Source organism: Zonotrichia leucophrys, unplaced genomic scaffold (genome assembly GCF_028769735.1).
Source record: "Zonotrichia leucophrys gambelii isolate GWCS_2022_RI unplaced genomic scaffold, RI_Zleu_2.0 Scaffold_172_99392, whole genome shotgun sequence".
NCBI lineage: Eukaryota > Metazoa > Chordata > Aves > Passeriformes > Passerellidae > Zonotrichia > Zonotrichia leucophrys.
The window spans coordinates 73,360-98,202 of NW_026992377.1; the positions used below are offsets into that span (position 1 = coordinate 73,360).

Sequence of the window (24,843 nt, forward strand, 5' to 3'; positions counted from 1 at the left end):
TAATCCTGTGGGACAAGTTCAATTCCCCCTGTCCAATCTTTTGCACCTTTGTCAATGTCTGGGGCTGGGATTGGATCCAGCCACTCCCAGTCTCCTCTCTGAGAAGAAATTTTAGAAGTCTAGGGGTTCTGGAGGGTTTTATGGGTTCTATGGTGGCTGCTGTGTGCCATTTCTCCATCCCATGACTCAGCAGGAGTTTCTTCAAGAAAGAAACAATGCTTTTGCCTGCAGCTCCCACTCTGCCCATGACAGGAACCCCTGTGAATGTCTGAGACATCCTGGAGCTTTGGCAGCCTGGGGACTCCTGGGATGTCACCATGGAGCCCCCGTGAGTGCCTGTGACAGATCGGTGCCTTTGCAGCCCAAGGTGCCCTGGGATGTCACCATGGAATGGCTGTGACTGCCTCTGACCACAGGGCTCTTTACCATCCCCAGAAAACTCTGGGAGGTCTCCATGGAGCTTCTATCTCTGCGTGGGACATTGCAGCTCTTGAACAGCCTGGAGACTCTTGGAATGTCCCCATGTGTTGATATAGGACACGAAAGAACACAAGCACACATCGCTGTTCTCATGATGAAAAAAAAGGAACTTTATTTTCTGACTGCAACATTTATGGTTTTCCAAGAGTGACAGTGGATTGGAGGGTGACAGTGCCACCTCTCCAATGACACTGGACAAACCAAGAGTCCATCAACTTTCTCCTCCTCCATAAAGGAATGCAAAACAATGAGTTATTTACAGCAAGTGTGTGAGAAAGTTCTCTACAAGAATGTCAATATCTTAGAAAATCTTAAAAAATCAGGGCACCTCCCATGGAACCCCTCTGAGTGCCTATGGCAACTCAGTTTCTTAGCAGGCACCCATCACCAGAACCCATTGCTCTGGACAGTTTCCATGGCAACCCTCAGCAGCCCCCTGTTGCTATGGTCAGTCCCTTGGCAGCTCCATGGAGACCCCATGCCAGGGGTGGTTGCCATGGACACCAGCTCAGGCCTGCAGCCAGAGCCCGTTGCCATGGCAACCATTGGCAGTCCCATCCCCAGGCTCATGGGATCCCAGAACCACAGAATTGGCTGAGCTGGGAGGGACCCATCAGGATCCTCCAGTCCAGCTGCTGGCCCTGTACAGGACACCCCAACAATGCCAGCCTGGGCCTGGCAGCGCTGTCCAAACGCTGCTGCAGCTCAGAGAGCCCTGGAGCTGGGACCCTTCCCTGGGGAGCCTGGGCAGGGCCCCAGCAGCCTCTGGGCAAAAACCTTTTCCTGACATCCAACCTGAGCCTGCCCCGACTCAGCTGCAGCCGTTCCCTCCACTCCTGTCCCTGGGCACCAGAGGGAAGAGATTCCCACAGCCCCAACCAGGGACCCGCTCCCAAGGCTGTTGCCATGGCCACCAGGGCTGGGACCAGCTGGGATGCTCGGTTTCCAGGGGCTGGGGTTCAGGGATGGGATTCCCCAATTTCCTGCTCCTGCTAAAACCGCACTGCCCTCGCTGCCCTCCCACCTCCCATGGAAAGCACAAAACGCAAAGATCCCGGCCTGGGATGAGAGCAATTTACTGGGAACAGCAACCAGATAAGGAACAAACAGGAACAGCAACAACACTGGTAACAGGAGGGATCAGAAAAACTATTTAAAGGGAAAACTACAACACTACTGACTGTCTCTTTCCAGCCACATATTCACTCCTGCCTGGAAAAGACAGCCTTCTCTCAAGGGGAGACAGTCCCTTTACTGCCTCTGGCATTGACCTGAAGTAGCAGTGAAAATAATGACATGGCATTAGCCAGACCCTCATGTTCTTCGATCCCACATCATGTCGTTGGCAGGGGCAGGAAAAGGGACAGGAGTTTTGCCAGTAAGGATCACAGGGAACGTGGAGCACCAGCGTTCTTCCCAACATGGGTTCTCCAATGGGAGATGAAGCTGGAGCTGTGCACAAAGCTCCTCCTGCAGTTAGGGCATTTGCAGGGCTTCCCTTACTGGTGCCTCTGTTGGTGTTTGGTCAAGGCAGAGCTCCGACTGAAGCTCTTCCCACACTGGGGACACTCGTAGGGCCTCTCCCCGGTGTGAATGCGCCGGTGGGTGACAAGGTGGGAGTTTTGCTTGAAGCCCTTCCCACAGTCAGGGCAGCGGAAGGGCCTCTCCTCTGTGTGAATCCGCTCATGCAGAAGGAGATGGGAACTGGTCTGAAACCTCTTCCCACACTGGGGACACTCATAGAGCCTCTCCCCAGCGTGGATGCGTTGATGGATGAAGAGGTGGGAGTTTTGCTTGAAGCCCTTCCCACAGTCAGGGCAGCGGAAGGGCCTCTCCTCAGTGTGAATCCGCTGGTGCAGGATGAGATGGGAGCTGATCCGAAACCTCTTCTGACACTCGGAACACTCATAGGGCCGTTCCCCAGTGTGGATGCGTTTGTGGGTAACGAGCTCAGAGCTGCACCTGAAGCCCTTCCCACATTCCCTACACTCGTAGGGCCATTGCCCAGTGTGGATCATCTGGTGGCGGATCAGGGTGCTGCTCTGGCTGAAGCTCTTCCCACACTCCAAGCACTTGTAGGGCTTCTCCCCATCATGAGGCTGCTCATGCACCACCAGCTCTGAGCCCTGGCTCAAGCTCTGTCTACCTTCCTGGCCCAGGGTGGGTCTTTCCTCCTCAGAGCAACCCGGGCTGGGTTTGGTGCCACTCATCCTGTGGGACCTCTGGGACTTTTCCTCCCCATTGGATTCATGTGCGGTGGAGCTGCTCAAAGTGGCCTCTTCCACCAGGTTCTGCTCTGGAGATTTGTCCTTCCTGGTCTCCATCCTCAGCTTCTTCTCTGGGGGAGGAAGGACAAAGAGAGGATGAGATTTGCCTCTGTGCCAGAGGGAAGGAGAAGGAGATCCCCCCAGTGCTTCCCCGGCAGGACGGCATTGGCAGTGGGGTTGTCCTGCAGCCGGGGGCCGTGCTGGGCTGGGAGATGGAGGAGGAGAGAGGGGGAAAGGGGCACTGACTTCCTCCTCACCCACCTGGGTGTCCTGGGGCATTGTCTCGGTTTGAATAGACAGGTGTTTGCTAAGGAAGGCAAGAGCCTCCCTTGAAATGGAAAATGTAAACCCTCCCCCTCTGAATTATTATAATCTTGAAATTAAGGTTGTCTCAGGCAAAAATATGGGACTAGGAATAACAGTTATTGACTAGGAAAATTTTAAAAATACAAATGCAGCTGTACAAAAAATCCCCACTCACCAAGTCTGGATACGACCTGACACTCTGTGGGTCAGGGCCCTGGTAGCAATCCTGCTAAATAGTGCCTGCAGTCCTCCTGCAGTGACAGGTGTGGCTCTGTTGAAGCAGGGATCCTGTAGAAGGGTGGAGCTTTTCTCTGAAGGTTCAGTGGTGGTGGTGTTGGGCCTGCTCTTCCTCTGGGAATTCTGTGGATAAGAAAGCTGCTCCTCTGAGAATCCTGTGGGAAAGGCTGGCTATGGGGTCCCAAGGATGAGCTTATATCCAGGCAGGAATGCTTGGCTCCTCCCCCTGGGCAGAGCATCTCACAATGGGATGATGGAATTTTTATCAGTCATACAGTGACACTCAATGGCCCATTAAGAGAAGATATTTCCCAGAGGGAAGATTGGTTGTAGAAGAGATAAAGATAACTGCTCAATTAACAGATGATACCTGCCCCACTTCTAACAGATGGGAATTGATGACAAACCCCCAGCTACATCTTGCAACCTAAAACAGGAGTCTTCATCTTCCTCACAGCCTTCTCCTCCATGCCACCAACGACTGGGAATGGGAACTCCTGGTTCAGAAAAAACAACAACATTGAGATTGAATGTCCTTCTGCCCAAGTCCATCTCTAGAAGCCACCAGCCACTGGGCTCCATGAAAACCTCCCAAGCACCAAGATTCAGCCCTGAAAATGCTTCCCAGGAGTTGCCTGTCTCTGGTCTCTTCCCTGTGGTGTTTGAGGATTGCCCCTGTCCCAGCTTCTGTGGGTCACGCTTGTATTGGGGTCCCCTGTCTCCTTGTTCCCCGCCCTCCCCAAGCTGCTGGGAGTCCCAAGAATCAAAAAGCTCCCCCCTTTTCCATCTCCCCATTTAGGGATGCTGGGGGGTTTTGGGATCCTAGGGTCCCTTCTCCCGTTATTCTCTACTTTGGGCTGCAGCGGCTCCAAGGAGTCCCCCCTGCCCCTCTCCAGGCTCTTGAGGCTCCCACCAATGGCGGTGCTCCCCCCTCTCTGGGCTCCCCACTTTGGGCTCCTGGGGGACACCGGGCTCTGCTCCTCCAGGCTACTTCTGCCGGCAGCCGCCACCGGCACCCCCCAATGTCCCCCCATGGTGCCTTTTCTGCTCAGATTTGGAGTTCTACATTCTACAAACATCCCCTCCCAAAAACCCCAACCCAGGGACCCCCCAGGATATCTGGGCCAAGCACCCCTTCCCTGGTCACCTGTGGGATGGGGGTGATGATCCCACACATGGGGGCTTCGAATTCAGGGAGTGCTTGACCTCGTGGTTCCTTCTGCTTTCCCTGATCCTCCTTTGTCCCTCCTCTTCTTCTTCCTCCCACTCCTCCTCTTCCACCCCTTCTCCACCTCCTCCCTAAGCCCTTCTCCTACTTTCATCACTTCTTGCTATCCTACTTCTTCCCCCCTCTTCTCTCTCTCCTCCTCCTCCCCCAGCAGCAGCCACACCCTCAGTGTCCCGTTCCCGCAGCCCTCGCAGCCCACCGCAGGAGCGGGGATGGAGCCGGGACAGGTCGGGATGGGCAGCACGGGGGTCTTGGCTGCTCCCAGCTGCTGTGGGCAGGGGGAACCCGGCCCAGGGCAAAGGAGAGGCAAACTGGGAAAACTGGGGGCTGAACATCCAAACTGGGCCTCGCTGGGGACCCTGCCTGGGCACTGCCAGCCCTTGGGGTTCCTCTTGGGAGATCCAGGAGGGGCGAACACAGAGAGGGCTGAGGGATCCCAGGAATGGCATCACTGGGAGGGACTGAGCTGAACTGGGATCATACTGGGATCATACAGGCAGTGACTGGAATTGTACTGGGTTTGTACTGACATCATTCTGGGATCATACTGGCAGCAGCTGGACCCATGCCGGGGGAGACTGTGATCACACTGAGGAGACTGGGATCATAGTGGGATCATAGTGGAATCATACCAGGACTGCATAGGAGCCTGCCGGTTGCAATTGTGACCCTGTGGGAGGCAAATGGGATATACTGGGAGCAAGTGGGATCATGCTCTGGATGATCAGGAGCAGCTGTGAGCCACTGGGATCATGCCAGCAGCAAGTGGGAGGAACTGGGAGTGACTGGGTGCATGCTGGGCATCATTGGAAGCAACTGGGCTTCTACTGGGATGAACTGGGATCATACTGGGAAGGACTGGGAATATGCTGGAAGGAACTGGGATACACTGGGAAAGACTGGGAGAGACTGGAACAAAAGTCAGGGTGAAAGGAAGCAAGTGGAACCATGCGGGGCACAGGTGGTTCATACTGGCAGCAACTGGGACCACACTGGGCTCATCTCTGCATCATACTGGGACTGACTGGATTAACACTGGGAGTTTCTGAGAGTGACTGGGAACACACCATGCACATCATCCCTGGACTGGGGGTGACTGGGAGCAACTGGGAGCACACTGGGAGCAAATGGCATCATACTGGGATTGACTGGTGTCATGGTTTGAGCCTGGCACAGAGCCAGTGCCCCCCATGAAAATGCCTCACCCTGGTGTCTGCTGTGAGATGTGACCAGGAATAAGCAAAACAGGCTCTAACTTAAACATAAAGACCACTTTATTACTTAAACTACAGGAAAATAGGGAAAGACTATAAGGAAAAGAAAAAAATTGAAAACCTTACAAAAACCACTTTTCCTCCTCCCCACTCCCTGACTTTCCCAATCCAATAAAAACACCAACTGCCCAGCCCGGCACGACACTTTAGTATACTCAAACTGCAGTTCATGAAGAGGAAAGGAGTCCTTCTTGTTCCATAGGCTTCTCCTGGAAACACACTGAAACCTCGTGTGCTTCCTTGTCACTTCGGCACCGCCCGGAAAAAAAAGTCCTTTTGCCGCTTGTGACATCTTCCTTCCATGCCCAGTGCTCTCACCACTGACGGCATGGACCAGAGCTGCTTTTAGGGTTGTCTTTCAAGGATGCCTTGTCTCACTCCAAAAAGGCACAGTCTCTGCTTTGGGACATCTGTCCCCCCCATATTTTTCCAACCCCCTGGGGCCGGGGGGTCCTCACGAATGAACCCTCCTGGTTTTGAGGCACTGCCTCCCCCTAAATGCAGTCTGTGTCACAGGAACAACTGAGTCCATGGCTACAAGAAAAAGTCCAGCCAAAAGGCCACTCCAAATCATCTCTCCCCATCCAATCATCTCCACAATCTTCGGGCCAAAGTCCTTGTCTCATCTCATCTCTCATCTCCCTTCTTATTCAGCTTCGAGGAGGATTAGCATTTTTGCAAGGCCCCAATCATGCAAGAAAGGGTTAAAAGTTTTCAGTCTCTGCTGTCGGTCCCGGAGCGACTCCTACGCACGCTGCCCACACGCTGCCACTCCGGCCGGGCAGTCTTCCTCCCCCTTCTCCTTCTGGCTGGCTGCTCTCCTGGGGGGGGGGGGGGGGGGCTGTCCGAGGGCTGACTCTCTGGGACCTTCCACCCTTCCATCCTCGAAGCCCCCTCAACCCCCACCTCTGTCCAGGCCCCAGGCCTACCGCATGGCGGCCCCTCCCCCGCCCAGCAGCAACAGGCTGGGCGGGGGAGAGAGATCTGAACTCTTCACCGCGATGTCCAAAAGAGGAAGTGCCAGGGCAGTGCCTTGCTTTTAACCCCTGTGTATTCTCGGAGGTGTGTCCAAACCCCACTGGCTACACCAGGTGTCAGTATGAAACCCAAAACCTTCATTGGTTTGACCACAGCTTCCCAGAATTCCCACTCCTTCCTGGTCAAACCACGACAACTGGCTTGATCTAGCTGGAGGCAACTGGCACCATCCTGGGACTGCTTGAAAGTAACTGGGATTATTCTGGGACCGTACTGGGAGTGCTGGCATGTGACAAGGATCATACTAATACATAAAATTTTAATAGCCAATGCAAATTTTATTTCAATATCTTTGATTTGAAAGAAGGCGAGGAAGCAGTGCTGGGGGACCGGGGAGTCACTGCTCCACTCACGGCACACAGCACTTACAAATTCAGTAAAGTATATGTACTATTTTGAAGCCTACAAAGCATTTTTCAATGTGCTTGGTTAGTACAAATGAGTAAATATCAATAAGCTGGAATCAGCAATTTCATCATCTTTCCAGGTGGTTGTTGGCTTCCTGTCTTTCTTGTGCTCGTCTGGAGGGAGGCCCCTTCACCGCTGTCTGCTACATGATTTTGTTAAGCTTTTTATTATACATATGCATTTAGTTGCATTGCAGTCCCCTTAGCTTTACCACACCTTCCTTGATTTTAGTCTAAGCATCAGCCATCTTTCTACCTCATCTCTTTGCTTTACCATACTTCCCCTACTTCAAAGATTTATTTGGCTATAGAAAGTCTCAAAACCCTTCTTTGTATCTATCCCAAGGAATGCATCCGTTTTCCACACAGCAGATACAAGCATTTGCTGATTCCATTGCTGATTGACACAAAGCACAAAAACATTTTTCACAATATTGCTCACCAAACTGATGATGTGGGGATCTGCTTCCCTTTCCTGTAGGGCACGTAGAATGTGCTGCTGGCTTACGGTATCAAAAGCCTTGGTGATGTCCACAAATACAACACCCAGGCGTTTGTGTTCTCCTATTGCTGACTGAATAATGATTTGCAGGAGTTTCAGGTTTTCAGAGCATCCCACTGCTCTTATAAAGCCTCTTGGCCTTGGGTTGAGGGGGCAAGCCTTGGTCAGTTAGGCTGTTAAAATCCTGGAGAACAGTCTTAGCAAGATGGAACTGTTTGGGATAGGTTTCCAGTTGTTAATTTCCTTTAGGCGCTCTGGTTTGGTTGACTTAGGAATCAAAACAGTCCTGCAACCCCTCACCATGTCTGGGATTTTTCCTGATGTTAACAATAAGCTGAAGATCTCTGAACTCCCAGGAGTTCTCTGGGTCCATCTTCTTGATGTCTCTTATTCCAAACTGGGAGCTGAGCTTTTGCTCATCTCCTGCCCATTTTTCTCAATTTCTTTTGCTGTAATTAATTCTCTGAAAGCACCATTTTCGGCTTTCCCATTAGTTTGGAAGTTCCCAAGGCTATCAAGTGTTCTCATATGGCTTTTAAAACTGAAAAATGTTTGATGGGTGTGATTTCACAGGACAAACACTGTGTCTTTCATTCAGGATAATTTTAGCAAGTTTTCCCCTATCTAGATGGAGCATGTCCTGGACGAAAAGAAAATTACCTTTCTTAACTGCTCTTCTTTTCATCCATTTTTGAAAAGGTCCTATTGTTCCTTTTACCTGGGTCCCCATTTTTCCCTTATCTCTGGTTGCTATTCTTATCTGGCTGATTGATTGAAAGCATCAGAAGCATTCCTGCGCTGATTGATTGACTCTTGATTGCATCTCCTGGCCATCTAGGAAGTGCTTGAATGCCTGTGGGAAGGTGTTAATTGTCCCAGCTGATACCATTCACTGAGGGTTCTGAGATAATGGGTCTTCAGCTGCCTCTCCCTCTGTCACTTGCTGTTTCCCAGCTGTTGTTATCCTTATCAGGGTGGTGACTCATCTTGGGATCTGTTTTCCTTCCAGCAGCTGCTCTCCCAAGCATCTGACTCCTCCCAAGATCTTTGTCCAAGTCCCTTCTCAGGCCCTCATGTGGTCTCCTGGTTTGATGACTCATCCCTGTTTCTTTATCTACATCCTCGGCTGGTTTCTTGGGCAGCAATCTCCTTATGTCCTTGCTTTGTTTAGCTGTTTTGCTTGTGATGTGTGTCCTGCAATGAGTTTATTGATGTTCTTGTTCCCCTCAAACTGAGCCTCCAATCTTATCAGTAGTTCTTCCTCCTCTTTAGTCAAGCATCTTTTGTGGGCTCCTTGGTTGGAAGTCTCTATTGGGTGGGAAAGCAACCCTTTCCTGATTTCTAATCAATAAATGTACCAATCTTTTGTGTTGTCCCAGAACAATTTTCATCTTTAAGTCCATGCTGCATTCCTCATATCCACTCCCTGCCTGGAGCCATTTCTGCTGTTCCCCTGCATTTAGCAAAGTGACAAACAATACTATGATAATTACTCTACTCTTTTTCACATTGAGCACACTGAAAGCAAACCCTCCTTTTCCCATGGATTACCCTCAGATGTTCAATCAAGCCCAACACACAGTTCACCTGGGTACCACAGCAAGGACAAAGTGGATTTTTTATCAGGAACAGTCACAGTAAGGATGTCTTCCAGTGTCTGTTCCTTGCAGTTCTCTGTCTGAGCTGGGGATGTCGCCGGCTTGGCGTTGTTCTCTTGCTCAGCAGATGATGTTTCTGGTGTGCCTTCCATCTCACAATTGCTGTTTCTCTTCCCGTTGTCAAGCACAAACGATGCACAGTTCCTCAGAAGGCAGATCTTCAGTCCCACACTTGGCCATGGTGCAAGCTGTTCATAGACCTCAGGCAGCCTGCTCAAACCCTCCCAGCTTGTGGAAAAATGAACACATTCCAAGTTATTCACTAAAAACTCTGATCTATAAAACCCCAAGTTCACCAGCGTAGCCAATCCATGGTCTGCCAAAATGGGGGGTTCTGATGGTAAACTTTTTGGCATTAGGTCTACCCAGTTTTTAGACAAGAGGTCTACCTGCTTTTTAGAAAATAAAGACATCAAATTTCCCTTACAAAATTGAGACAAATTGTCCACTTTAAAACCCTGGGACACCAAGGCTACCTAGTCACATTTAGAGGTTTGGTTTTAAAGTGGTTCCCCATTTTACGGACCTGGATAGTAAATTTGCCACAATTTTAGGAGAGGTAGAATAAGAATGATAGTGGACCCCCAAGGATGTAGCAATCTTTTGCCCACTTTCAAAGTCTGATGTTGCAGTGTGATGTTGGAATTAAATCCCAATACTCTGGAGCCAGGTTTTGGGCAAAAAGCCACACAGCTCTTACTGTAAATTTGTTTCAGGAGGATGAAATTTCAACAGAAGGATGTTGAAGTGGCCATCCCCAACGCCTCTGTGCTGGGACAGAGATTGACTGCGTTACGTTACACAGGGTATCCAGCAGGACCACAAGGAGGTGCAATCTCTGCAGCAATGCCCAGTTTGTAACTAGACTCTCAAAAACTGCCTTAGGAGAGTCATAGTTGCTCCTGCCACTTGCCTGAATTTCAATGAATTTCTTCACTTTGACATTCAGAGCACTGGGTGGAAATCACATTGCATCAACACCCACCTCAGGCCTTTGTGATGCTTTATTTTAATTAAACAGTCAGATTCCCCTGGTTTGCACCAGTTCTAAGCTGGCTGCTGTGTGCTGGCCCAGGTGGGGCACCGGCCCAGGGAACCCCCCTGGTGACCTTCCCCATGTGAACCGCTCGGCTGACACCTTTTGACAGCAGTTGACATCAGGACATGGAGCGAAAGATACGGCTTGATGGTAGCCAGGTGTTCTGCAGCATCTGGGAGTCTCACAGCAGCCAGGTACAGCTTGGCAACAGGCACGGGCAGCTCCATAGCAGCCAGGAATGGCTCCTCAGCCAGGCACCCCCTTACAGTGGCAGGGCGCTTTCCTGCCAGGGCCGGGCACTGTCTCGCTGTGGCTGGGCACAGCTGTAGGGGCGCTTTCAGTCCCAGCAAAGCACAGAGAGGTGGTTCCACCGCAGGCAGAGATGGCTACAGGGGCAGCAGCATGGCACAGAGGAGCTGGAATCTCACAGGGGCCGGGCACTGCTTCTGAGATCTCAGCTGGTATGGCAGGCCTGGTGGAGGGGCAGCAAACCCCGCTCCATGGCCAGGCACTGTCCTGCAGGAGCAAGGCATCTCACAGTGGTGGCAGCTGGGTGCCTTGCAGCGGCTGCAGGGGCAAAGCGCCTCGCTGCTGCTACCAAGTGCTGCTTCTGGGGTTCCAGCTGTGGCAGCAGGGCACAGCAGAGTGGCAGAGTGCCTGTTCAATGTGACTCTGCAGCATGACATCTCTCCACCCTCTGGATCAGCAGCAGCGCGCTCCATTGACAACCCGTGCTGCTGTTGGGCGGTTGCGGCAGTTTCTGCCAGCACGGCAGAACAAGGGGCAGCAGAGGGCACAGCAGCACAGCAGCCAGTGCTTTCAGGAGTCAGCAGGTCACAGAGGGGCTGCAGGGTGCTCATTTAACACAGCCAGGCTGCTCGGGGAACCTCCAGCACTGACCCCAGGGACGGCACACTCAGCTGACAGCACCCTCCTACTTGGGGCAGCAGCACGGCCCCGGGTGACCAGGGGACATCCTGCTGAGCAAACATCTCTGCCAAGGGTGGCAGCACAGTCCTGGGGGAGCAGGGCACACCCCGGGCAGGTCACCCTCACCTCAGGAGGCTTTACAGCTCTGCCTGCTGGCCTCCTGGTGGGCTGTGCCTTCTGCACTCATCCTCTTCCCTTGCTCACTCAGCACAGCGTCTGCTCTCCCTGCTGCCTTCCCCAGTGCCCTGCTTTCACCGTTAGCCTTGGTGGAGACCCAGTGAATGCCCCAACTTTCCCCTCCTTGTCTTGTGACACTGCAGCTGTGGAAGCCCCACGTCCCTCTCTGACACCACAGCAGTGGCTGCCCCAACCTTCCCCTGTCTGTGATACCACAGTGTTGGCAGCCCCAAAGTTCTCCTCTCTATGACACTGCAGAGGTGGCCAGCCAAAGTTCTGCTCTCTATGGCAGCAACACAGTGGCAGTTCCAACATTCCCCTCTCTGTGACTCCTCAACATTTGCAGCCCCAGTGTCTCCCTGTCAGTGACACCTCAATGGTGGAAACCTCAGTGTTCTCCTCTCGGTGACATGACAGCAGTGGCAATACCAATCTCCCCCTGTCTATGACACCAAAGCAATTGCAACCCCAGTGTTTTCCTCTCTGTGACACGACAGAGGTGGCAGCACCAAATACTCTCCTGTCTGTGACACCACAGCAGTGACTCCCCCAACATTCCCCTCTCTGTGATACCAGTGCATTGGCAGTCCCAACATTGACTTCTCTGCGGCACCACAGCGGTGGTAGCCCCAAGATTACCCTGTATTTGAGCCCACGATGTTGGCAGCCCCAACATTACTCTCTGTGTGACACCACAGCTGTGGCAGTCCCGTGTTGCCTTCTGATACAAGGCAGGCGGCCTGGTTTCAGGAAACAGCACGGCGACCCCCTTCCCCGGGGTCGCTCGGGCCTAAGAAACACGCGGACACCAATATGGTGGAGGATCAAAGGCCTTTATTCTCTCTTCCCGTGGGGTTTTACAGTCTAGGGGGCTTCTACGTCAGGTGAGGGTCTGTCCTTACCATCTATGGTTAGTAGGGATGGAAAAGTTACCTGGGCAAGTGGAAAATTACCGGAATCCGGTTCAGGGGGCTACATTCCTATGTTAATTTTCTTATCTAAGGGGGCAGGGGCCCTGTCTTCCCGTAACATCACGAGATCTTCCGAACGCCTGGCCCTATCTGCTACATCTCCCCCCCCTTTTTCACAAATGAATGAGGTAGTCATACACTGAAATGAGGTATAAGGTTGCCGTTCGATAAGGAAAAGGGGGTTTGGTACATCTAAGTAAGTTTTCGCCAGTCAAGGTTAGGACTTGTGGCTGGCAGTGTTCCCTGGTTGGATTCGCCGGCCGATGAACAGGATGTTGGCCCGTTCCAGGCGGGCCTGAACGAATGAGACCAGCTTGTTCAGCAGGCAAGGTCCGAAGGTAACCGCTAGAAGTAGCAATGCCAGTGGACCTATTAGGGTAGAAATCAGAGTGGTTAGCCATGGTGATTGATTGAACCAGGACTCGAACCAGCCCTGTTGGGCTTCCCTGTCCTTCTGCCTGTGAGCCAGTCTGTTTCGGAGTTCTGCCATGGAGTCTCTCACGACTCCTGTGTGGTCTGCATAGAAGCAGCACTCCTCTCTCAAGACAGCACACAGGCCCCCTTGCTGCATGAACAGGAGATACAGACCTTGCCTGTTCTGCAAGACCACTTCCGAGAGAGAGGAGACTGACTTCTCCAGGAAGGAGATGGATTTCTCGATCCTTTGCAGGTCCTCGTCGATGGTCATTTGCAGCTGAGACAGTCCTTGGTGCTGTGTCGCTAGGGCTGAGACACCCGTTGCCGTTCCTGCCGCTCCTAAACCGAGCAACATCGCGATAGTTACACCTGTTATTATTTCTCTTTTGTGGAGCCGGCTGGGTTCCACAAAAAGGTGGTACACTTCTTCATCTGAGTGGTACAGGACCCTAGGAACAATCAGAACTTGGACACAAAAGTCGTTAGAGTCATCGAATTTGGCAAGGGACACACAGGGACTCAGTCCAGATCGCTGGCAAACCCACATCCCAGGTGCGGATGGGACTACCCACTTATTGTTTTTCCTGTTAGGCTTGACAACTTTGGTGCAGACGTTGCCTCTCCGCCTAGCTAGGGTTTCATTGCCAAAGCATCTGCCCTGGCCTGTGACTTGGCTCAGGGTGATTCGTTTGTGAGGGGTTTCCCATCTGCACTGGTGAGGGGCATCGGTTGTGGAGTAACTGAAGGGAGTGTTTAAAGCGATTCCTTCATAAAAGGGAGGTTTGACATCATAGCAAAGCCAGCAGGATTCGGTTAGGTTAGGGTTGGATTCATTCAGGGATATAAAGGCAGCTTCTAACATACGAAGGATTGGGTCTGAGTCCGACCTAGCTGCGCGGTCTGTCTGAAAGACTTCCGCATGGCCGGTTGGGACTTTGCCGACTCTAGTGGGTAGGGTTTTAGGGTAGGTTGCGTTTTTCCCTTTCGGCACGCTTTTAATCACTTTGTTTGGTCCGACCGCTCGGGGCACCGACGGTTGGAGCCTGATAATTCGCACATTTACCCTTTCTTTTGACCCTTGAAGGACAACTGTCCACGTTCGGCCTATGGCCCAACTGGGGTGATGTGGCTGCAAGACTGTCATGTTATAGCTAGTGCATTTCCGAATTTTTGGGATTTTATGGTGATTGCGATAAAAGTTTCCCTGGAGGAAAATGGGTGTTTTGCAGCCGCTGGGCGCCCAGGTGAACTGTAAGAATTTGTCGGGCTCTTGTGGATCCCACCCAGGCCCCGACGGTCTGGCATCTGTAACAATGGTTTCGCAGCCCCAGTGCCCACAATATCCCCACCCTGGGTGATTGCAGTAGCTTTTTCCTGGGTTTGAAGCTGGGCACCAGTAGGATAGTTACATGTGTGTGGCGTGTGGGGAATTGGGGTCTGCCTTTGGTCGTCCTGGGAACAGGTCGGTGATGCAGAGCACGAAGGATGGGGCATTTGGTGTGGTGACTTCCCTGAGCACCTTGTCACTACTAAGGTGCATGACCCACCTGAAAGGCCGGTGGGGGTAGTGATCTGGGCTGGCTTGTCCTCTGGCAACAAGCCCCAACAGCAAAATCACACAGAAACACCGCTGATGCTTGGGTCTCACCCGTGCGGGTCTCTCGGGCGCTGCCAAGTGGCTTGGTGGTCTGTCACTTTCCTCTGGGATGGGCATGTACGCGTCACAAGGACGTCCTATGAGCATGTCCTGTAAACAGAAACTCACAATTCTCGTCAGTCTCATCCTGCTTATTATGAAGGTCGGGCTTAATTGACTTAAGCGGACACCACCTGACTTTGCCGTCCTTTTTGACAGCTGCATACCCTCTCCCCGTGAGCATCAGCCTCCAGCCCCGTTCCCATTCGCCCAGCTCGTTTCTAATTACCACCTGCGGGCCCTCCTCTATCGCTCGGGTGGCCCAGTGCTTTTGAACGGGACTGTTTGTTTCATCTCCCCTAGGGAACTGATTCAGTGCTAGCAAAGCAGTTGCCAGCATGCGCGCTTGATCTCCTGGGGGAATGGCATTGGCAAAGCCCTCTGCTTTCGCCAATATTTCTAGTTTGGTTTTCAGGGTCTGATTTGCTCTCTCCACTATGGCCTGTCCGGTACTGTTATACGGGATACCTTGTACTAATGTGATGCCCCATTTTGAGGTGAATTCCTATACTGGTTTGGAGGTGAAATTGGACCCGTTGTCCGTTTTGATCTGCTTGGGGATACCAAGCCAAGCCATGGCTGTCAGCCAGTGCTGAATTGTGGCCTTGGAGTTTGTTTTGGGGTGCTGTGTGGCTATGATCGTTCCGCTATAAGTGTCCACTGTCACTGCAAGCCACGCTCGGGGCTTCAGTAGTTCACACCAGGTGAAGTCTGATTGCCAGATCTCTGAAGGCTTGAGACCTCTCGGGTTGACCCCACTGGTCCACAGGGGTGACTTCTGGCAATGAGGACAGGTGGCTACCATGTGTTTTGCGTCTGCGGTCAGGATCCCGCATCTCTTCGCCAGCGCTTTGGCTCCGATGTGGAGCGACTCGTGCAGTTGACGAGCATCCTGCAATGTCCATACGCCTTTTGCTGCGGCGTCCGCTTTGTCGTTGCCGATCTAGAAGTAGCCTTTGACTGGGTCGTGGCTGTTGACGTGAATGACTGACACGGTGCCCTGTCGCGAGGAGAGTGCTTCTTCCAGCATTAGGGCTGCTGCTGATGTAGACACTCCTGGTCCTGCCATGGCTAGGCAAAGCTTTGCCACGAATATAGAGTCCGTTACTATGTTAAGGTGTTCCTCTTGAAAAAGTCCGCACGCCAATGTCCTGGTTTAGGACAAATTAGGGGGAAATCTCCAAAAGGGAGCCCCCCAAAACAAAACAAACCTCCAACCACCCCTCCCCCAACACCGGGTTCGGGAAGGAATTCCTCGGAGGAGCAAAGTGGAAAACAAAACCTATTTATTTACAAGTAACAAAAAGAACACTCCCAACACAAGAAAAGAAAAGGGACCAGACTGTGTTGTGAGGGCGCCGAGCTTCTGTCGCAGGCTTCTGGTGTCCTGGAGCTCTCAGGCCAGGTCCGGAGCCAGTCCAGTATCTTCAGGGGAGGGTAAGAAAGAGAGAACAAAAGAAAAGGGAAAAAAGAAAAAAAATCCAGCTCAAAAAAAAAGCAGAAAGCAAGCAAGCAAGCAAGCAAGCGGCTAGCCAAGCCAAGCAGCTAAAGCAAAAGCAAAAGTGCCTGGGCACACCCACCCCCCTCACCCCCCCCTCTCTTCCCCATTCGGCCACAGCAAGACGGCCGGGGCTGGGGGGGGGGGAAGGCACAGCTGCCAGACGCAACACACGATATTGGGATAAAGGCTGAAGGCTGTCACCCCACGACACTCCACCCCTTACCCCATATCGTGAACATACAATAAAAAACTTTCATTTCACTTACTCACACCTTTGACACTTACGCATTCCTCTCATCGTACTTGCTCAGACCTTTGACACTTACAGTTTCCTTCTGTCTCACATTCAACAAACAATGACATTCATATATGAGTCTCATCCCACAATCAGGTCTCCCTGAGGTACACACCGTGTTGTTCCATCTTTCTGCATTATCCACCATGTATTACCTGGTCCTTGAGCAAAGACAATCCCACGGATGGGTTTGTCTGTACTCGAGGCAGGGTTGATCCATACTGTCTTTCCCAACAAACCTCTGACATGGGCCACTGGGGCTTTATCCCCATCTACTATATTAAGGAGCTCAGACTGAGCAGGACCCGCTCGGTTGGTGGAACCTCGAGTGTTAACTAACCAGGTAGCCTTTGCCAAATGTTGCTCCCAGTTTCTTAAAGACCTCCCACCCAATGCTTTTAAGGTGGTTTTTAACAATCCATTGTACCTTTCCACCTTCCCTGCAGCTGGTGCATGATAGGGGATATGGTATACCCACTCGATGCGATGTTCCCTAGCCCAAGTATTAATAAGATTGTTTTTAAAATGAGTTCCATTATCCGACTCAATTCTCTCGGGAGTACCGTGCCTCCAAAGGACCTGCTTCTCAAGGCCCAAGATAGTGTTACGGGCTGTAGCATGAGACACAGGGTAGGTTACCAACCATCCTGTGGTGGCTTCTACCATGGTTAGTACATAGCGCTTGCCCTGGCGGGTTTGAGGCAGTGTGATGTAATCAATCTGCCAGGCCTCCCCGTATTTGTACTTAGACCACCGCCCCCCATACCAGAGGGGCTTCAGTCGATTGGCCTGCTTAATGGCAGCGCACGTCTCACAGTCACGAATAACCTGAGAGATACTGTCCATGGTTAGATCCACCCCTCGGTCTCGTGCCCACTTATAGGTGGCATCTCTACCCTGGTGGCCTGGGCATCATGGGCCCATCGTGCTAAGAATAACTCTCCCTTATGCTCCCAGTCGAGATCTATCTTCAACTCCCCTATCTTTGCAGCCTGATGTACTTGCTGGTTGTTTTGCTGCTCTTCATTAGCTCTACTTCTGGGGACATGGGCATCTACATGGCAAACCTTTACAGGTAATTCTCTAACCGAGTAGCGATATCTTTCCACTCTTTCGCAGCCCAAATTGGTTTTCCTCTGCGCTGCCAGCTGGCCTCTTTCCATCTCTTCAGCCATCCCCATAGAGCGTTGGCTGCCATCCAAGAATCGGTATACAAATAGAGCCTTGGCCACTTCTCTCTCTCTGCAATACCTAGGGCCAGTTGAATAGCTTTGATTTCAGCAAATTGACTGGATTCACCCTCTCCTTCAGTAGCCTCTGCAACCCGTCGAGTGGGACTCCATACAGCTGATTTCCACCTCCGTTTCCTCCCTATGACATGACCAGAACCATCAGTGAATAGAGCGTAAAGTGTTTCTTCTACGGGCAACTGATTGTATGGCGGAGCTTCCTCAACCCGGGTCACTGGCTCTTGTTCCTCTTCTGCGACAACAAAGCTTTCACCTTCGGGCCAATTTGTAATTATTTCCAGAATCCCAGGGCGATTTAACTTCCCAATTTGAGCGCGCTGCGTAATGAGGGCAATCCACTTACTCCAAGTAGCACTGGTGGCATGGTGGGTAGAGGGAACCTTTCCTCTGAACATCCATCCCAGCACCGGTAGTCGGGGTGCCAGAAGGAGTTGTGCCTCTGTACCAATCACCTCCGAGGCGGCTTGGACTCCTTCATAGGCGGCCAAGATTTCCTTTTCTGTTGGAGTATGGTTATCTTCAGACCCCCTGTAGCTCCGACTCCAAAATCCCAATGGTCAGCCTCGGGTCTCGCCAGGTAGCTTTTGCCAAAGGCTCCAGGACAGACCATGGCTCCCAGCAGCAGAGTAGAGCACGTTCTTCACATCTGGTCCCGTCCTGACTGGACCAAGGGCTACAGCATGAGCGATCTCCTGCTTGATCTGGACGAAAGCTTGCTGCTGCTCAGGGCCCCAATGGAAGTCGTTCTTCTTGCGGGTAACCAGATAAAGGGGTCTCACAATCTGACAGGGATGTGCATCCTCCAGAAACCTATAGCACCTAAGAAAGCTTGTGTTTCCTTCTTATCAGTTGGTGGGGACATAGCAGTGATTTTGTTAATAACATCCGCAGGAATCTGACGCCGTCCATCATGCCACTTCACCCCCAAGAACTGAATTTCTCAGGCAGGTCCCTTGACTTTGCTCTTCTTAATGGCAAACCCGGCTTCCAGGAGAATATGAATTATCTTCTCTCCTTTTTCGAACACTTCTATTGCCGTGTTCCCCCAAACAATGATATCATCAATATATTGTAAATGTTCTGGAGCCTCACCCTCTTCTAGTGCAGCCTAGATCAGTCCATGACAGATGGTAGGACTGTGTTTCCACCCCTGGGGCAGTCGGTTCCAGGTATACTGCACTCCCCTCCATATAAAAGCAAACTGAGGCCTGCATTCTGCTGCCAGAGGGATGGAGAAAAACGCATTAGCTATATAAATGGTCGCGTACCACTTTGCTGCCTTGGACTCCAGCTCGTACTGCAGTTCCAGTATGTCCGGTACAGCCGCACTCAGTGGTGGAGTCACTTCATTCAAGGCACGATAGTCCACAGTCAATCTCCATTCTCCGTCAGATTTTCGCACGGGCCAGATAGGGCTGTTAAAGGGTGAGTGGGTTTTACTGACCACTCCTTGGCTCTCCAGCTCTCGGATCATCTTGTGGATGGGGATCATGGCATCTCGATTCGTCCAGTACTGCCTGCGGTGCACTGTTGAGGTGGCAATTGGCACTCGCTGCTCCTCTACCTTCAAGAGTCCTACTGCAGATGGGTTCTCTGATAGTCCAGACAAGGTATTCAATTGTTTAATACCCTCTATCTCCACTGCAGCTATTCCAAAAGCCCACCTGAATCCCTTAGGATCTTTGTAATAGCCATTCCGGAGGAAGTCTATGCCCAAAATACACGGAGCCTCTGGACCAGTCACAGTCGGATGTTCCTGCCACTCCTTCCCAGTCAAGCTCACCTCAGCTTCCAACAAAGTCAACTGTTGTGATCCCCCCGTCACTCCAGCAATGGAAACAGGTTCTGTCCCCACGTGTTCCGATGGCATTAAGGTACATTGTGGTCCAGTGTCAACCAGTGCTTCATAGTCTTGTGGCTCTGATGTGCCAGGCCATCTGATCCACACCTTCCAAAATACCTGGTTCTCCCGTGCCTCTTCCTGGCTGGAGGCAGGGCCCCTCTAAGCCAGATTGTCCTTCTTTCCTTGGGCATATGCCTTAGAAGTTCCTTCAAGGGGATCGGACATGTCATCGTCATCGTCATTCTTAACATCTCGGCTACGAGCGACCAGAGCTGCTATCTTTTTGGTTATACTTTCTCTTTTCTTCAAATCACGCACCCGTTGTGCCAAAGCAGCGGTGGGTTTTCCATCCCATCTTCTCATGTCTTCTCCAGACTCACGCAGAAAAACCCATAACTCAGCCTGTGGGATGTACCTTCTCTCCCCATCAAAGGAGCGCCAGCGTTGGACACCAGGGCCTCTAATTTGTACAGCTGAGATTTGAATATGGTCCTCCTTAATCTCTTCCCGGAGTTTCTTATCATTCTCCTCTATTTTGTCCTCTAGTTTCTGCAGTCGGGTTTCCACTGCTGCAATTCTGGCATGAGTTGGGCCATGCACAGCATCTGCATATGCTCAAAGCTTCTTTGCCATATCGAGCACAGTCTCATATGTATCATCCCGCTTCATTATTGCTAGGGCAGAAGCGTATTCAGGTGGCCCAAGTCGCACAAGTTTCCTCCACATTACAGGAGTGCATGGTACCAGGTCCGGATTCCTAGTTGTTGTGTCATCTGAGAAAATGAGCTCTGCCACCGCCATCTCTCTCAGGCGTTGGTTCCCCTGTTCTATGGTCTCCCACTGAGTCTGCTGCATATAGAGATCATCCGTACACAGGTATCGTTCTGCTATGCTTCTTAGGACCCGTTCCCAGAGGCTGTGAGGGTTAGCCCCCCTCATCACACCTTGATCGATGGCAGGATCATGTGACAGGGATCCCAAATGCCTCGCTTCAGTACCATCCAAAATCGTAACCTCCCCTGCAGCATCCCAAAGGCGGACTAACCAACTAATTATAGATTCGTCAGGTTGTCGTCTGTAATCCTTTCTTAGGCCTCTGAGGTCCTTCAGAGAAAAGGAGTCAATATTAGCTCCAGATTCTGTGCCCCTTGATTTGGCCTCTGATTTTGGTGAGGGTCCTTCTCCTGCATCATCGTCATCATCCTCCACCTTTCGATCGGTCGCATCATCCTCATCATCCTCCACCTTTTGATCGGTCTTGCCTTTACACTTTCCACCTCTTGTATTAGCTGCAACAGCCATGGTTTGGGGCCTATTGTCTGATTCAGCTGCTAGCCTGGAGCCTGGAATGTTAGCTGCAGCCTGGGTCACTGGGATAGTAACTATCTCCCTGTTCCCTTTCTGCTATCTGCTGCTCCACAGTATCTAGCAGAGTACGGTAAACAAACGCCAAGGCCCAGCTCACTGCAGTAATCCTTTCTTCCTTAGTATTACCATGGCACTTCTCCCTCAAATACTTTGCCACCTCGACTGGATTCTGAATTTGATCAGATGGAAAGTCCCAGTCTATAGGATCAGAAAATTCCTTTAAAGTCTGGCCCATATCCTCCCATTTCCCACTCCAGTCAAGATTTTTCCTGCTTTGTTTTACTCCTGAATCAGGAGTCTCTCTAACACCTCTAGAAATCTCAGCTTTCATTTTATATACACTCCAGACAGTATAGAAAAGGCTTAATAAATTTAATGCCAGAAAGATGGTTTCTTTCAAACTCAGGGGAAATTCAGTATTTTCTAATAGAGATGTCAACAATTTGGAGGAGAAGAAGGAAGACAAAGGCTGAAAAGCCCCTTCCCCTTCTTCTCCCCAAACAAACTGAGTACACAGCCATAACAACAATCCATACATTCCTGAAATAAAGTCCAGCATTTTTATCTGACACATCATCACACATAAGGCCAGCACAATGACTACTCTGATTAGTGCCCCCCCGCTTACAAAAGCTACTTATTAGGGACAACACCAGAGCTATTTTTGGGTAAGGAAATAACCCTAGGGACCACAAAGCTATTAAAACTTCAAAAACCCCTAGGGACCAGAAAAACCAGCAAGCTTCCACTCCAAATGACATTATGAATCACCAATATGCCCAAAAAACAACCGAAACCAAAATATTATTGTTATAGGGTTTTTTTCCACTCTTTTTGGCCTCCGTTTCCTGGCCAATGCACCAAAAAATATACTGTCCTGGTTTAGGACAAATTAGGGGAAATCTCCAAAAGGGAACCCCCAACACAAAACAAACCTCCAACCACCCCTCCCCCAACACCGGGTTCGGGAAGGAATTTCTCGGAGGAGGAAAGTGGAAAACAAAATCTATTTATTTACAAGTAACAAAAGAACACTCCCCAACACAAGAGAAGAAAAGAGACCAGACTGTGTTGTGAAGGGCGCTGAGCTTCTCTCGCGAGCTGTGAGTGTCCTGGAGCTCTCAGGTACGGTCCGGAGCCGGTCCAGTATCTTCAGGGGAGGGTAAGAAAGAGGGAACAAAAGAAAAGGGAAAAAAAAAAAACAAAACAGCGTAAAAAGCAGAAAGCAAGCAAGCAAGCGGCTAACCAAGCCAAGCAGCCAGCCAAGCCAAGCAGCCAAAAGCCAAAAGCAAAAGCGCCTGGTCACACACTCCCTCCTCTCTTCCCCGCCCCGCTGCAGCAAGATGGCCAGGGGGGGGACAGAGAAAAGGCACAGCTGCCAGACACAACACACGATACTGGGATAAAGGCTGTCACCCCACGACACCTTCCCAAGAGTCACTCAGCTGCACCAAGTCATCAGCAAACACCATGGCCGTAACTTTCGAACCCCCATGATGGCAACCCTCACCTTCACTCTCGAGTTTACATAGAAGGGGGTCCATCGCTAAATTGAACAGCGAAGGTGACATGGGGTCGCCTTGCTTGACACCTGAGCGAATGTATATGGGGTCTGTCCTTTTTCTTCCAATGGATATGCACGTCTTAACATCACGATACATTTCCCTCACCAACTCCATCACGTGTGGATCCAGTCCACTCTTGTCCAGACCCTCAAATGTATACTGATGACAAACGGTGTCAAATGCCTTAGCAAAATCCACGAACACGACACCCAGATGTTTATGTTCTCGCTTAGCTGTTTTTACCACAAGCTGTAACAACTTGAGGTTCTCAACATAACCTGATGCGCAAATGAAACCCCGTTGCTGGGGGTTAATGGGACATGCTTTGGACAGCCTCGCAGTAGCGATCCTGGAGAATAGGCTAATCACCATTGAACCAATAGTGATAGGCCTCCAGTTATTGATATCACCAAGCTTCTCTGCATCCAAAGACTTGGGTATCAAGACTGTCCTGCAGTCCCGCAGCACATCTGGAACAGTACCGGTGATAAGCCGGAGGTTGAAGATCTCAGTCAACTGGGAAAATTTTGGGTCTTTTGCAATAATCTGACCCAAAGTGATCCCATCTGGCCCGGGAGCAGAGGTTTTACACATCTCTCTCATGTTCTTATCAATCTCTTTGTCAGTAATTAGGGCCTCGAATGCGGTGTTATCTGCCTCTTTATATGGAGGGAAATTCAGAAGGCCGCCAAATATACCAGAGGTACCCCACCTTCTTTTAAAGTGATTGTGGAGAACACTTGATGGTACTTGGCACTGAGAGGCTTCCGTGCTGTCCAGGATGAAACGCGCGAGGCACCTTCTATGTAACTCGTACAACAGTTGGAATCTCAAGAATTTTCCCCTTTTAATAGCTCTTTTGCGAATCCAATTTGATGGAGTTTTGGATGCTTTTTGGCCACGGGATGCCTGCTTCTTTCTACCCTTACAGATAGATTTAATTTGGCTAGGCACACCCAGAATACCGAGAAACTCATTATACACATCGTTCACCACCTGACCTGGATCTTGCCCATCAAGAATTTTCTCGAAGGCCTCCGAATACATGGTGAATTTGTCAACTGATAATCCCGCTTTGATCACCTCGCAGTATTGGAGCTTTAACTGTCCCTCCTTGGGAAACTTAGCAGACCCGGGAGGATGTTCAATTCCAGTGGCACCTACTAGTCCTTCATGATCTTTTACAAAGTACCTCCCGCTAGAAGGCGCCTCTTATCACTAATCGCTTTGCCATTTTAGTTGGAATATGCTCCGCTATAAGTTGGTTGATATTCCTTTTACCAGCAAACTTGTCCACCAGTTGTACCAGGAGAGCCTCTTCCTCCTCAGTCCATACTCGTTTGTGGGCCCCTCGGGCCGGTGACTCTTTGGGTTGGGTAGCAACAATCCGCTCCACATTTCACACAAGAGGATGTCTTATCCTCTTGTGCTGACCCAGGCCAATCTTAGTAGCAAATCCTCGATGGCACACCTCACAGATCCATTCCCCAGTGGGAGCCACACACACCACCCCATTGCAGCGTGGGATGTGACAGAAGATACTGTGGAATTTTGGATTTTCTTTACCTCATTTTGAACACCTGAAAATGATCTTTCTCTGCCTGTGCGCCCTTTTGAGATGGTCAGTCAGCCCCAACATCCTAGTAAACCGGGTCTCACAACGAGGACAAGATGGTTGTTTGTCAGGCATGGACACAACAGGTGTTCTTGGCGTTGAACCATCACCTTCCGACCCGTGAGTGTCCGGTTTATCTCGGCTGTTTGAGGGGCCTGGGAAGGCCTGAGGTGGCCTTGGGGCAGCCCGCGTATCGAAGGACGAGAAGAGGCTTCAGTTCTTCTTTCTGGTTTTATGTTTATTAATTGTTTATCTAAAAGATGTTCTTTCAGCCGAACAGAGATCCGCACAGCAGTCAGCCATGGGCACACTGTCTCGTCCCACGGACCGCCACGTATCTTTATACCCCTTGCTACGTATACAATATTTATCATTTTTCCCCAATACCATCTATTCTTATAGCTCGGTGTACTCTTAGTAATAACCAATCCAAAGGTGCCACCGTGGCCAAAGAAGATGGAGGAGAGGAGGAAGAAGAAGGAGGGCAGGACACACCCCAATTCCTCCATCTTACTCCTCTAAACCCCCCTGTACATAAATCCTAAACCTTGTGTCTCACTCTCTAATTAACTAATCCCTTCACCATTCACCCTGTGAAGCCCTCATCCTTGTCGTCTCCTGCGCAGGGTTAAAGTCCTGCCACCAGACACTTCTGGCAACATTCCAGGAGTCCCGAGCCCCCCCAGGGTCTCGGTGGCTCAGCATCTCAGGACTGAGATCTTGAGATCCGACATCTCCCCCTTCTGTTTGCCCCAAGAAAACCTCTTTTACAATCCGAT

General features: G+C 50.9%; 1 protein-coding gene across 1 annotated transcript; it reads right to left on the reverse strand.

The window, feature by feature from the left end:
- Positions 1-1,979: 1,979 nt before the first annotated feature.
- Positions 1,980-13,852, reverse strand: LOC135461107 (zinc finger protein 239-like). The gene is made up of 2 exons (XM_064738095.1): positions 13,819-13,852; positions 1,980-2,818 (listed from the first exon to the last, which is right to left on the reverse strand). Exons 1-2 carry the CDS (start codon positions 13,850-13,852, stop codon positions 1,980-1,982), a joined length of 873 nt encoding a protein of 290 aa, XP_064594165.1.
- Positions 13,853-24,843: the final 10,991 nt, after the last annotated feature.